The following is a 14,605-nucleotide window of genomic DNA, read 5'->3' on the forward strand; positions in this document are numbered from 1 at the left end:
AGCCCGCCCGCTGCTCCCTGGGGATCGGAGTGTCCTCACTCCCAAAGGACCCCCAGAACAGACTTCCCCTGCCCCACGCTGCTGCCCCCTGAATTTCTTCCCTGTCGCCCATGTTTCCCGTGAAAGAAACGTGTGCCTTCTGTAATAAGCCCCTGACGTCCTTCTCTTCTGTTAATTTCTTAGTCGTCCGATTCTTTGCATTGCTTATACCTTACGCTGCCATCGCTGCTCCTCCGCCTACGCATCAGCCCCCTTAGCGTGCCGTATCTGCACAGAAACAGTGTAGTTACACACACAGAAAGGGGAAAGTTATTTCTTTGAATCCCAGGAGCCTTGGTATTTGTAAATTAAGTAGTTGAGATCACTTCCTGAAGTACGGTAAGGTAAACTACTTGGTTGCCTTTTAGGACACTTACAATCTCATAAGCATATACCATCGTGAAGACTTACTTTGTGCTTTCTTCTGCCTTCTTGTATTGTAGTCTTCCTGCTGTAGTGAAGACAGTTGGTTTCCAATTATGTCACTGCTATTTTGTGGAATGTCAGAAAAAGAGACATCTTATTGTAAGATAATCCAAGTGAAAAGCAAATTAAGGATCAGTTCTAGTTTCTATTATTATTTTTGCTCTTAATAATAACTCACTATATTTTGAAAGCATAGTAGCAAGGAATTTTTTCAGTGATACTTTTGTAATTATCTAGTTTTCGGCTACATATAAGTAATTTTACTAATTCAGAACATTGAAAATAGCAGCTTCTTTTTAGTTTTCTTTCTAACTAACCCATCTACTCTTAAATCAAGAGGAAGATTCTGATGACATGAAAATGCTCATCTTATCTATGTGCATGATGAGCTATAGAATTGGCTCTTTATAGTGTGTGTTTCCTGCAAGCGCGTTTTGAATTTTGGTAGGTACTGATTCTTCTTGTGATCATCTGCTGTGAAGCAGTGATAAGATCTAATAAAGAATATCATTATTATAATATTAAAGGGCTTTATTTTAATATTCTCAATGCTTTTGCAAACACTTTGGCTAATGAGAGCAAGAAGGACAAAGTAATGGTGGTTGTCCATGGGGGCTGTAAGTTGTCAAGAAGAAAGGATCCTGGGGGTCTTTGTGTTCAGTAGTACGGAAATAACAGTTACCTAGACAGTAGGACGTGGTGCCAGTTATTTAGGTGAGGAATAATGTCTGACTGAAACATGCTATCAAGGACATTGGTTTACTATATAGGCAACTATATACTTGGAGATATAGAATATGTACGCAAAACAAATCCAATGTAAGTTAATGTTCATTGAAACGACTCAACGTGACAGTAAGTCAAAAGAGTTCTATAGAGGAGTATCCTTTAATGAGAAGTCATTGCCTTTAAGCACAAACTATTCCATTTGACTTTGAAATTCAGTGTTACTTCATCAGGTAGTTGGTTGCCTGCAGGCTGCATAAAAACATTTTGTTCTGAGGCCAGCAGTAGATTTTTAGGATTAGTGGTGCTTTAAAAAAGCACGGTTGGCTTCGTTTTAAGGAAACAACCAAAACTGAACTAAAGATGGGCAAGGCAGTTCTGCCCCAAATAGCATACAGCTCCCATGTTGTCTTGGTTCAAACCACAAGTCTTAGCCTGTTATCAGTGGCTGATGTGTCCTCAGTGAGAGACTGGAATGGGCCCTTGGTTTCTTCTCGCCACAGTAACTCTACACTTTGAAGACTTGCACAGGAAAGGTGTTCTCTTGCTGTGGCATTATTGCCTTTAAATTGTCATATAGTGTAATGGTGGTGACATAAACATAAGTGCTAGTACTCTGTTGTTATTTTATTACTATATTTTTCCAGATATCAAGATATGTAGATGTGTATGCTATGAATATTAGAACTAATTTTGTCTCTTTTATTTTTATATATAAATTTCCTTATTTGGCATTACACAGGAAATAGTATTATGGTGATTAAATACTGAAATTAATAAGCACAGTCTCTTTATTTCATGGATTTTAATTTTTCTTGTTAGAAAGGAACACTGTTCTGTGAAGAGATTGGGTATTGTATTATTGCTTTAACATACTAGCATATGAACTTTTTAGTAGACAATGTGCAAAACTGCAAATCAAAAAGATTCAGTTCTTAAAAAATGCAGTAGTTTTGAATTATTTCTACAAATATAATTTGAAACAGTGTTGAAACTCTTCTGTAACAAAAGCAGTCTGTTTTTTTGGCAGTGACATTACTAATTCACTACCTGCATTGGTTACCAAATGTAAAAAACACATGGAAAGCAATATGAAACTTCACATTTAGAAATAGTTCAGAGGTTTGATGTGCTCCTTGTCATCATCTTCACAGGTAAATATTGAATGTTTTCCATGTAGGGTCATATAAAGAGAAAAGAGTTTTATTGTAAGTTTGGGACAAAAAGATCTTGTTGGATAAAAAAAACGTAACCATGGACTCAAGTGGGAAGAAAACTAGAATTAAAAATAGGAGAAAATGGGCTTGTGAAGATGTACATTGTATACCAGTTTTGTAATTGAATGACAATTTTAAATGTGTTTATAAAATAAGATGTCATAGCTTAAAATTACCATTTTACCTGTTTTTTTAATAGGGAAAATTGTTTGGAGGACTAATAAAAAGAATTTATTGTTTGCTTATTATAGGAATTAGAAAAATACTTATTCTAGGTCAGTAGATACAATCTTAGTAGCAGGCAGCTGAAAAGTAACTCTATATGACTTTGTTGTGTCCTTTATGGTAGATTGTATTGTGTAAATATTCATTCCTAAAAGAAACGTGATATTAAATATAACTTGCAATGCTAGATTAAATAATATAGAAAATGTGAACTTTCCCATGCAGGTGTGCTGTTTTCTGGCTCCTCTAAGAAGATAATTTCTAAATTTTACAGTTTTGAGCTACTTGAGGTACATTGTAGCACCTGAATTTTTTCATATCTCTAAATTAATTAGAGATAGTATCTAAAGATAAATTGTTATTTTTATTAATTTTACAGCATTCTAAGACAACATCAGAATTACATTAGATTTAAGAAATCTTACTAAGACAGGATCTGAACTAACTTCTCTCGAAATTAATGATAAAATGCCTGTTTATGTCAGTGCAAGTGCTACTGGCTTTGCTTTTGACCAAAATCATGACTGATTACATGATGCTTTAAAGCATAAGGTTTTGTCTGAAGAACGTTTCAGAAAATTCCATTGACCCTTTAAGTTGATTTCTGGTTAAGTATAATTGTAACCATGAAAGAAAACCATCTCACACCCAGTTCTTTAAAAATGTCATTGAAGTTGGTGTGAAATGATACTTACTTGAAGATGACTGCCCCCTGTATATTAACAGAAACAAAAGGGCAACTGTCTGCCCTCTGGTGTGAATTTATTTTCCCATTAGTACTTCTGATCAACCTTTAATTGGAATAAGAACTAACAAAGAAAAATATGCTGATTTTTCCTGCAGTCTAGGGTTCTCTTCCAGCATCTATTCTGGATAAGAATATTTCAGATGGCTGATGTAGTCGATACTATGTATGGTTTTTGTGTGTGTGTCCTGATTAAACTAACTGCTTAGAGAAACAATAGCAAGTATGAATCTCTTACCAGATCTTGTCATGATTTTTGTTAATTGGTTATGTTATTGTGGCTTTGATCTCCCCATGTGTTGTGTTAGTGAAAGAAGTTAAAGACCTGGCAAAGCTTATGCTAATTTAATGGTTATTGTACATTCACTATGTATTCAATATAATTGTGTTTCCGTAAGAACTACTTGTATATAAACTAGAATTAAACTATTTTAGTATTACTGTTGCATCAGAAATCTTAAATGAGCTCTACATTCCTCAGTCCATTATATTAACACTTGAGACTTGTCTCCTCCAGGTTTGCATTCACCGTGTTAGATCGTGCAGCAGCATTCGCTTTATAAAATCAAAATATGTGTGCGTGTTTGACAAATCTTCCCTCAAGTTTAGTCATCAACAGCGATTATTCAGAACATCTGCTGGTAATCTTTTCCATAATAAAATAATTTATTTTGGTATTTTATGAGTGTTATGTTAGCAGTTTGTATATGACTGGTATGTAGACTGTTTCTGATGTATTCAGATTTTTCTGTCTGATATCTTATATTTGATATTAAACATGCTGTATTTCCTTATTGTCTGTTTTAAGTTTCACATGGCCAAATTGTCCAGTTTAAGCTTTCTGACATTGGAGAAGGAATTACAGAGGTGACTGTAAAAGAATGGTAAGCTCTACTTTCTTAGAAATGTACGAAAAAATCAGCAAGTAGTTTAACAGCTGTATTATCAATTATTTATCTGAGAATACGTTTTCTGGGTTACTAGTGAATTTTTTCATTTTCCACATTTTAAAACCTTGTATATACTGGACTTTAAATTTTGTTTATTTGCAATCTGGTTAATTTGAGAGTGGAAAAGGTGGAAGGAATGGGATGCCCTAACTGCACCTGTGTATCGGCTTTCCTTCAGTGATTAATGTTTTTAGAGTGCAGGAGGTCTGTCTTTTATTATACTTACTTAGGCTGAACTTTAGAAACAAATTACTAGTCTGGAGAATCCACATAGTTTTATCCTATACCTCTTCTCTGTTGACTTTAGAAGATTTGAACATTTACATTGTTTGTAAAAAGTCAATCATGAATGGATTAAGCAAAATGAAAGTGTACAGTGAAGGATGGTGAATGAAGTGTTGAAATGCCTTGTTCTTTGTACAAATAAGTGAAAATACCTCTCTTTGCATAGAAAACAGTGTTTCCCACTTTTGGTTTCTTTTCTGAAACTGATCATACACTGATCCTGGCAATTTGAAACTAAGAACTTCCTTATGTTCAGACTAAGCTGGGCTCATTCTTGTTTTTAGATGGCTTATAATCTGTCAAGAAAACTCTGCTTTACTAAAGTAATAGTAAAAATACATGTGATGATATTCTAAATCATTGTGTCATTTCACCCAGCAAAGGGTTCTGGAGTAGTCAGGCAAAAAGTATATAGCAAATATATCCATTATGTAGAATTTGTCTTCTTATCTGGAATGCCTTTTCATGTTGTGGAGTGTCCTGGTTTGACGGTGACATGGAGATGTACATAACTGAACTTACCAAAAGAATACACAGCATAGATTTTTACACTTAATATGTTTTATACTAACCCGTGTCTTTTCTCTTAGGTATATAAAAGAAGGTGATAGTGTGTCTCAGTTTGATAGCATCTGTGAAGTACAAAGTGATAAAGCTTCTGTTACTATTACTAGTCGTTATGATGGCATCATTAGAAAACTCCATTATAATTTAGATGACATTGCTTATGTTGGAAAACCATTAGTGGACATTGAAATTGATGCTTCAAAAGGTATTGTAAGCTGTTTTTTTCTCTTGTATATTTTATGTTTGTTGCTATAAAACCATCAGTGACAAGGGAGTTTACTTTTTCCTCCTGTAAATCTTAAAACTGATTATTTTTTTTCCCCTATATAAAGTCAAGAATATTAAATAGAAGAAGCTGTGATATTTTATTAGGATTTAAAATCCCGAAAGCTAAACATTTCCTATTGGAAAATTCAGCTTAAGCAGCTGCCTTTAGCATCTACAGTGGCTCAAATGTTAAAAACTTCACCTGTCACGGAATCACAGAATGGTTGAGGTTGGAATTTAACAAATGCTTGTAATGTAGTAAAGTTAAAATTTTTCTTGTTGTTTGCAGGTCTTGCCCCAGAAGAAGATGTTGTTGAAACACCTCCTATGTCTCATGAAGAGCACACTCACCAAGAGATAAAAGGTCACAAAACATTAGCAACCCCTGCAGTTCGTCGTCTGGCCATGGAGAACAATGTAAGTTTGCTGAATCAGGTCCTGCTGCATTTTATCCATCTTTTATATAGCAGTTTGACAGACTAGGGGAACATTGATCTAGAGGGAGGTGCAGTGAGAAATGCCTTGTTTTCAAATACGTTTCAGACATCTGAAAACTGTTGTAAAGATGAAGAGGATTGTGCTTTCTGATGATTATGGTAGATAGGAAAAGAATTACTGGGCTTAAAATGCAGCTAGGATGCTTTAGGCTGGAGATCAAGAAAACGTTGTTAGAATAAAAATAGTAAAGTGTCAGAATAGATCCCTGGGAGAGAGGAAGGAGGAGGCAGGAATGGAATTTCAGCTTTAGCTGCCTTGTTCTGTTTTTCAGATTTGTATTAGAGCAGAGGATGTACTAGGTGATCTTTGAAGTGCTTTTTAAATTCTTTTTTCCTGTGAATCTATGAATATTCATTCGGTTTTGAAAGCTTGTGGTGCATTTTTAAGAGAAAAATAAAACAATAAGTAGAGAACATTAAGTGACAAATAGCTTTCCTCAAAGTAATATTTCACAATTATTCCTATGAGGTAATTAAGAGGTAAGTAGTATACATAGTTCCTCCTTAAAGTATGCAGTTAGACACCTAGTGGACCTTCTGTATGATTTGAACAATGTTAAGTACCTAATAAATCACAGAAAGGGAAAGAAAACTGTAGGTATGTTGGATCAGTAACTGGAATAATTTTAACTGTAGCTTACAATATAGGATATTTTTATATTGCTGTAAAATGAAAGAGTCATGGCTTGTTATGTACTTCTCAGATTAAATTGAGTGAAGTTGTTGGAACAGGGAAAGATAACAGAATCCTTAAAGAAGACATACTCAATTACTTGGCTAAACAAACAGGAGCTATTTTACCTCCATCACCGAAGGCTGAAATTATCCCACCTTTGCCAAAATCAGAGACTGTGCCAGCTGCTCCAAAGGACAAAGCACACAAAATTCCTGTACCTGTTTCCAGACCCATTGTGTTTTCAGGAAAAGATAAAACTGAACCTGTAACAGGTAAATCATAAAATATAAAATCTTGAGACCATGTTCACAGTAGACTGCCAGTAAATGTTACTCAGTGAACAGCTGATTTCTTTTGATGGGCCTGCGTTACATGTTATTGTCATGCAAGTAAGCGATAGGAAAACACGCTCTATAAGAAGGTGTTGCATGAAATTGTTATTTTATGAAATAATTATTCACGTTTTGTTTGGATGAAGTTGGACTGCAATTTGCACTTGCTCATTTTTAATCTGTGTTTCTTTCAATGTATGCTGAAACAGGTAGGAATTCTGAAACGTGAATTTGTCACTGTATGAATCATTATGCAATTAGTGGCAAAGTGCTGTGAATATAAGGGTTTGTCAGTGCTTAATAATAGTGTACTTCAGCATTCACACTTGGGGAGAAGAGTGCAACAAAAGAGACTAAAGTAAGAAAAACCACATTAGAAGGGGAAGGTAAAAGGTTTTTGCTTGTCTTTTCAGGCAATGTTTATTTGGAGAGGCTGGAGAGAGTAGTGCAGATTACTGTCTTATAATTTCAGATACATACATACATAGGAGAGATACGCAGTAATATAATCTGAAATACTGCAATCATAAAAATTGAGTTGCATGTGCTGAATAACTGCTGATCCTAAAATGAGCTTTATCCTGTCCTTTTTTTGTTGAGGTTGGGCTTTGTTTTGGTTTATTTTTTTTATGTTGTGTAATTTGTGTAATGGAAACAAATAATTGAAATTTCACCATAACCATGGTTTAAGAAGTCAGTGAATATTTTCCAGGTTTTCACAAGGCAATGGTAAAGACTATGAGCGCAGCCCTGAAGATACCCCACTTTGGTTATTGTGATGAGATTGATTTGACTCAGCTTGTTCAGTTGCGAGAAGAGCTGAAACCTCTAGCACAAATTCGTGGAGTTAAGCTTTCCTTTATGCCTTTCTTCATAAAGGTGAGACATGCAGCAGAGCACTGTATGGAGTACTTATGCAGATTTTGCCAAAGTCTGATCAATGATTGTTTTAAGTTTGAAGCACCGTTCTATCGTCTGAATAATTACACGTCACAAGAAAAGTCTCAACTTTTCTTGTTTATTGAACCACTTACCAATTTACTGTTGGAATTGTAGTTAGGGTTACATAATATCATGGAAAATTTTTGAAATATTAATGGGGAAGGATAGAACAGATAAAGCATTATTCATTATGGGGGTAAGCATCACTAGGGGTTTGAATTACACAAAACAAATTTTGGAAACTATCGGTGTTTTTTTATGAGCTCCATTAAAATGAACCTCAAGTGAAATGCATCATTGTTATTGTTGTTATTGTTACATTTTTGTTGGTAATGAATCCCTTAGGTGAATCGGTATGTCTCTTCTGTTGTTCAGGTCAATGAGTATGTCTCTTCTGTTGTTCAGAAGACCAGGCGCTTGCACTCATTTAGTTACCGTGGTTCCATTTCCAACTGTTGGCATCAATGAAGGTTGATGCACTGCCTAAGCTATATGCATTAAATGCATAGCTTAGTCTGAAACTTCTGGTAATGCTATTTCAACTGGAGTGCTAGGCATTCATTCTGCTTACTCTCTTTGGGGGAAATTAATATTACTTCCTTGAAATAATTGTCATCTAAGTGGAGAGCTGAGAATGACGTTGCTGCTGTATCTCATAACTTTTGTCTTGGGATATTTAGTTTGAATTGCGAAAGAGAAATAACAAATGCAATAACAAATTCAGGTGTACTTGGGAAAGGGATTGTCACTTTTTATATGTCTGTCTGATGTCTATTTGGGTTTTGTAAGCTGTGTTTTTCTTCTGCTATCCTAATAATGAGAGAATATCAACAGACAAGTTTAGGAGAGTTTAAGCCAAATTTGATTGTATTGAGAAAATCCATATTGTATTAATCTAAATTGTCTCCCACCGTTCTTTGCTTTCCATGCAGCTCTCCGGTTACAAAATATAAAAAACTATCTTTTTTTTTTTTCTTTTATATTTAACAGGCAGCCTCTCTGGGATTATTGCAGTATCCCATTCTTAATGCTTCTTTGGATGAAAACTGTCAAAATGTCACATACAAGGTTTGTAAACTACTGATAAAAGTTGTGAGCAGAAAACCTAAATAACAGCTAACAAAGGCTTTTCAGAATGTCTGAGCTAATTGTAAGAACCAAAATTATGGTGTTGTGCTGGAAGATAATTTTTGTGTCCAGACTTAAGGTTGGATTTGATTTATTATTGATCTTATTTCAGTAGTTTGTTTAATGAGAGTCACTTTGTTATTCAGGCTTGCCTCAAAAATGTGTATTAATATAGTGATTTCTTGTTTTTCACCTGAAGATAGGCAAAGCATTTAAAATGAGAACATTTAAAATCTAATACAGTATTTTTTCTTGAATGGCACAGTGGTTCCACTGTTCCAATGCTCAGCCCTTATATATTAAAGTCATATTTTAAACTCTCTTTTGATAAAAATAATTTGATTTTCATATAAGATGCTGGATTGATACTTCTGGGCAGTGGGTGTCTTCTTTTCTTAAGTGAAGTGTACATGCTCCTTGCAGTACAAACTCCTTTTGTGCTGTTTTGTCAGTATCTCTCAGGTGAATCCTTATATGTTCCTTCTAGCCAATGAAAGGCAATTCAGTTTCCTTTTTTTAAAAAAAAAATTTCTGTTTCTTTAAAATCTGCTAGTTATGTTTTGTTTGTCAAATATTTTCAGTGTGAAATTGATTCCAGGATTTTGTATTTCTTGCATGTGAAATTGCCAAAATCAATTTGGACTTTGCAGATGCAGAAAGCTAATATTTAAAAATTTACATCCCTTTCTCCCCTCACAGTTGTATAGAGGAGTTGCTTGCTAAAGACAGCACTTTCTAGGTTAAAAAGATACATAAAGAGGACACTATTCAAGTGCTTTTTTATGTAAAATACATTTTATGTTGACTGCCTATGTTAATGTCCGGTTAATGAAACTTGTTGCAGGCTTCACACAACATTGGAGTTGCTATGGACACAGAGCAAGGTTTAATTGTCCCAAATGTGAAAAATGTTCAAGTCTGTAGTGTGTTTGAGATTGCTTCTGAATTAAATCGCCTACAGTCCTTGGGCTCTGCAGGCCAACTGGGAACAAATGACCTCACTGGGGGAACATTCACGCTTTCAAATATTGGCACAGTAAGTAGAGGAAAAAGGAGAACTTACATCTGGAAACTGCTTCCGAAATGAATATGTTAGTAGAGTTTAACATGCAATAAACAAAACCTGTAGCAATTAATGCAAGAGGCAATCTGCTTTTAAATAACATAAATCTATTTGTTAACTAATATCCACAGCTTTTTCTTTTCTAGATTGGTGGCACTTACACCAAACCAGTGATACTACCTCCTGAAGTAGCTATTGGAGCACTTGGAAAGATACAGGTATATTAACTTTATCTCAGTGATGTGAGTGTTTAACTCTAGCTAACTACATTCATCTGTAATGGAAATGAAATGCGGAGTCTCCCTTTGTTTTGCTTTTCTTATATAAACAGTTCCTCTTTATGTTACAGAACTTGAATAGCTTGTGATTGAAAAGTTTTGTGATGTTTTTAGATGATTGTGCAGAGACACCAAATGTTTAAATGGAAGTCTCTTATGCCAAAGGTTCAGAATTGTTTTATAGAATCCTGTTACATTTCACTCACATCAATGTTTAGCCTTTTAGTTATTAGGAAACAACATAATTTTTTTTTTTTACAAGTTTTGCAACATGGCGATAGCATTTTTGCTATCATCAAGGAGAAAACTTCAGACTAAAAAAATATTCTGATAATGAAGTTTAATTCCATGAGCCAGATAGCTGAATCCATACAGAACTCTGTCTGGTGAAGGCAGTTTTTTCTGAATTTCAGAATTTAATTCTTTAATACAGACATTTGAGACCAATACTGGAAATGAAATTAGTATTAATTTAAAATACTTTTTATGTGTTCTTCCTATGAGGGTTTTGTTTAGGGGATGCTTTAAGGAAACTGTCACTTTGAGCACTAACAGTGCAATAAACTATTCAGGAAGAAGCTTTTGCGTCAAGAAAGGTGTCCACTGCTTCAGTATTTCCATGATGGTAGATACAGGATATGCCTGTTATTATGTAGGTTTGCAATATATTCTAATCTGCAGCACAAACAATAATGGGAAGGTCTTTTGTTTTTTTGAATGGCACTACTGCTGTCTAATTTAGCAGAATATTTAAATTTAGACTAACAAATTAACAATAAAAAAAAATACAGATTTTCCAATAAAAGTATTTAATATTTTTATTTTTTTCCTTCCTCTGATTTTTAGGTTCTTCCTCGTTTTAACAGAAAAGGTGAAGTATTCAAAGCACAGATAATGAATGTGAGTTGGTCAGCTGATCATCGCATCATTGATGGAGCTACGATGGCCCGGTTTTCTAACTTGTGGAAATCTTACTTGGAGAATCCTGCTTCGATGTTGCTAGACCTTAAATAAAGGAAACCATGGCTAGAATATGCCTTTAAACTTTGTGGATTAGACTGAATAATTATAAAAGCTGGCTCTGCTAGCACATGCCCTTTGCTACTCACTTTATTTAATAATTTTATGTGGTTAAAAGTTCTCAACAGCTGATATCAGTCTATCAATTAGTTGTTACTTCTTTTAATTCGTAGTGCTGTAATTTCTTCTACAGCAGACTGTCGAACTGAATAGGTCATGGCGCAACTTCTGAATATGGTGATGGAATGTCTTTATTTTGCCTTTTATAATATGGTTGTGAGGCTGGTGTGACTAAATGACACTTATCTACATCTGCAGTATTTATAATCTGATTAACCTGTTTTGAAGGGAAATACTCGTAGTTCTTCCTTGTTGGACATGTAAATTTATTTTAACAACTAATATCCAAATTCCCAAAAGAAGTTATGCAAAAATCATATACAAATAAAATGCCTTTTATGCTTCTGCTGTAGAATGTCCAGAGAACTTTTTGTTGTTTAACTGGGTAAACCTCTCAAGTCTTTTGCTAGTCCATTTCTTCCTGGCAATTACTTGCACAGGTACTCTTTATCAAATTATAAATGAAGATGCCATATTTACTCACATGCTTACTGATAACATTTATTGATAACTATGAGGGCCTTAATACTCTTTAGAATAGCCTGTATTTTATAGGCTGGAAGTAGTTGCAGTCCTTAAATACTTTCCAGTTATTTTTGTTTCTTATAGAAAACATCTGTATATTAAAAAAAAAAAAAAAAAAAAGAAGGATCTCATTTGTTATTCTGTCATTAGGTAAGCCTGACAGTAAGCAGAACATGTTCTAAAAGCTTGCATTGTATTACTGATGTTCAGATACTAGAATCTGACAGATTGATCGAATACAACAAGAATTAACATAAAAAAAATACTATGTGAGATAAAGAGTTTTTAAACTCCGATACGAGGCACATAATGCATAGGTTCAAGTTAATGCCTTCAGAACAGACAACGGTTATGTGGCTTTAAGGTAAACTGAACAGATGGTGAGGATTGCACTGGTTATTTAACAGGAGATATGACAAAAACCACTGGATATAAGTATCTTCTAGAAACACAAGTTGCAAACTGACACAAGAAAAGACAGCTACATGGCCTTAAAAATTAATTTGTGAGGCACAAAATGGATATTTTCTCCTTTCTGTAGATATATCAAAAACTGTCTCTACAGGAGCATTCTCCAAAATTGTAGACCAAAGTTGCCTATTGCATCTAGCTATGAAGATGCAAGACGCAAGCTACCAGAGGTAGAACCGGTGCTATCCTTCATGCTGACACTGAGCAAGAGAAAAGCTGGTAATGTAGGGGAGCGAGCATGGGAGCACACATGTAAGGTGCTATTTATATTTCTATTGTGGTGTAAGGGTCTTTTATATGTAGGTCATTTCTTGCAAAGTTTGACTAATATGTCATGCTTATCACCTGTTTAATTTTTATCAGATTTATTTATTCCTAATAAAAAAAAATTAAAGCCACAAAGAATTGTTGTAATAATCGTTTGTGAATTTTTTGCAGGCAATCCTGTACAGGTGACTGAAACTTCTATTTCTTCTTATCTTAAAGAACCTACTGCACTCAAGACTATCCAAAGAACACAGCCTAATGGCTGCTTTCCTGCCAGTTTATTGTTGTGGTAAGGGCTTAGTCTGAATAGTATGTTTTTTTAATCTGATGACCGTGGAGAAAATAAATTGAGGAAATATAAGTGTATGATAGAAAGCAATAAAGTGATTTTGAAGTATTTGAGACAGAATAATTTTGCTCACAGGAGGAGGCTGAAATTTCTTTTTCTCTCAGAACTCCAATAAAAGGGAAGGTTATTTTTTTTTTCTTCTAGCTGTATTTATCTGTCTCTTTTAAGGAGGAGGAAATTAAGTAGTCAAATTTTTAGTTACGACTTTTTTAGATCAAGAAAAAACATTTATTAAAATATCTTGTGGGGATTGAATCTACCAAAACTGAAAGAAGACATACCTATACAAAAGAACGTGTTGGATCATTTTTGCTTTTGCATAACTTTAAAAAAAAATAAAAATTGAAAGCTAAAGCAGTTAAGTGTCTTTTTAAATAGGTATTGGTGTTCAGGTATTTAGTTGGTCATGGACTGGAGAGGGGTTTTTTGTTTATAAAGTTCTGTGTGGTACTGCTAGAATCTAAGGTTAATAATGAGGGAAAATTATTTCTGCTGAAAGAGGGTTATAACTAAATGAATGATATTTTAAAAATTTCACCTTCACATTTTATACTCCAGTGCAAGCATTGGTTAGAATTATCCAGTTTTATGCCTTCTGCCTTAAATAGTGACCTGTGATTATTGCTGTCTCTCTCTTTCCATTTAATTGAAGAAAAGGATTTTGGCAGAGTTGTTCTTTTATCTTCTCCAAGGGCTCTTTGAAGAAATAGAATGTTAAAAAGGTTTCATGATTGGAAGCATGAAAAGGGGTGACTAATAACCCCTCTGCACATCCTGGTAAAGATTACTTTTCTGTCTAGACCTCGACAATTTGCACTAGAATTCTTCAAGAAGAGAATTCTTCAGCATGGGCAAAAGTAATGAGTAAAATACTTCATGACATAATACTTTTTCTAGTCTAATTAGTCAATGTTGCTGTTTAATAGCACTCTGAAGCTCAGTTATCTTGCAGAGAAACGTTACTAGAGTAAACCAAGTAATTGTTGTTTTGAATTCAAAACTAGCATATTTTTCATTGTAGAGCATAACAAGTACTCCTTTGTTCTTTTTATTCACAATTTATAACTTTCGTTAATGGGAGTCCAGGAGTTTATGGGAGCCCAGTCATGTTCAGCAAACTGGGAAGACATTAAGAGTGGTAAATGCTTGGGGGTTTTGCAGAAGCGCTTCATGTGATACATTCTATTCTCAGCATAGGTTAAAATTAGAACTAGACTGACATTGCATTGGAGTCTGAGTGAGAGTTCTGAATGGTTCTGGTAGTACAGAAAAGATTTGTAATTTATCTCTGCTTTTGCTAGAAAGCAATGAGTAATAGAAAATCCTTGAAAACACCAAATAATTGAGGTAAGTTGTTGTTAAACTCTTTCAGATGCTTGGAGATGAAGTTGTTGGAGATCTGATTACTTGGGAGTAAATTTGCAGTTGTTTTACAGCCATGCTTGCGAATTGACTTCTGAATTGTTGGCTGTGATGGCATGATTATTATA

At 34.4% G+C, this 14,605-nt stretch overlaps 1 protein-coding gene across 1 annotated transcript; it reads left to right on the top strand.

Moving 5' to 3' along the window:
• Nucleotides 1-3,797: 3,797 nt before the first annotated feature.
• DBT (dihydrolipoamide branched chain transacylase E2) lies at nucleotides 3,798-11,851 on the top strand (the record flags this gene model as incomplete). Its single annotated transcript, XM_009709327.1, has 10 exons — nucleotides 3,798-4,019; nucleotides 4,187-4,262; nucleotides 5,204-5,385; nucleotides 5,737-5,864; nucleotides 6,649-6,892; nucleotides 7,665-7,831; nucleotides 8,885-8,962; nucleotides 9,867-10,058; nucleotides 10,232-10,303; nucleotides 11,210-11,851. Coding segments are annotated over 10 exons (1,529 nt in total), but the record flags the coding sequence as incomplete, so codon positions are not given.
• Nucleotides 11,852-14,605: the final 2,754 nt, after the last annotated feature.

This window comes from Cariama cristata, unplaced genomic scaffold (genome assembly GCF_000690535.1).
Source record: "Cariama cristata isolate BGI_N322 unplaced genomic scaffold, ASM69053v1 scaffold4551, whole genome shotgun sequence".
Classification (NCBI taxonomy): domain Eukaryota; kingdom Metazoa; phylum Chordata; class Aves; order Cariamiformes; family Cariamidae; genus Cariama; species Cariama cristata.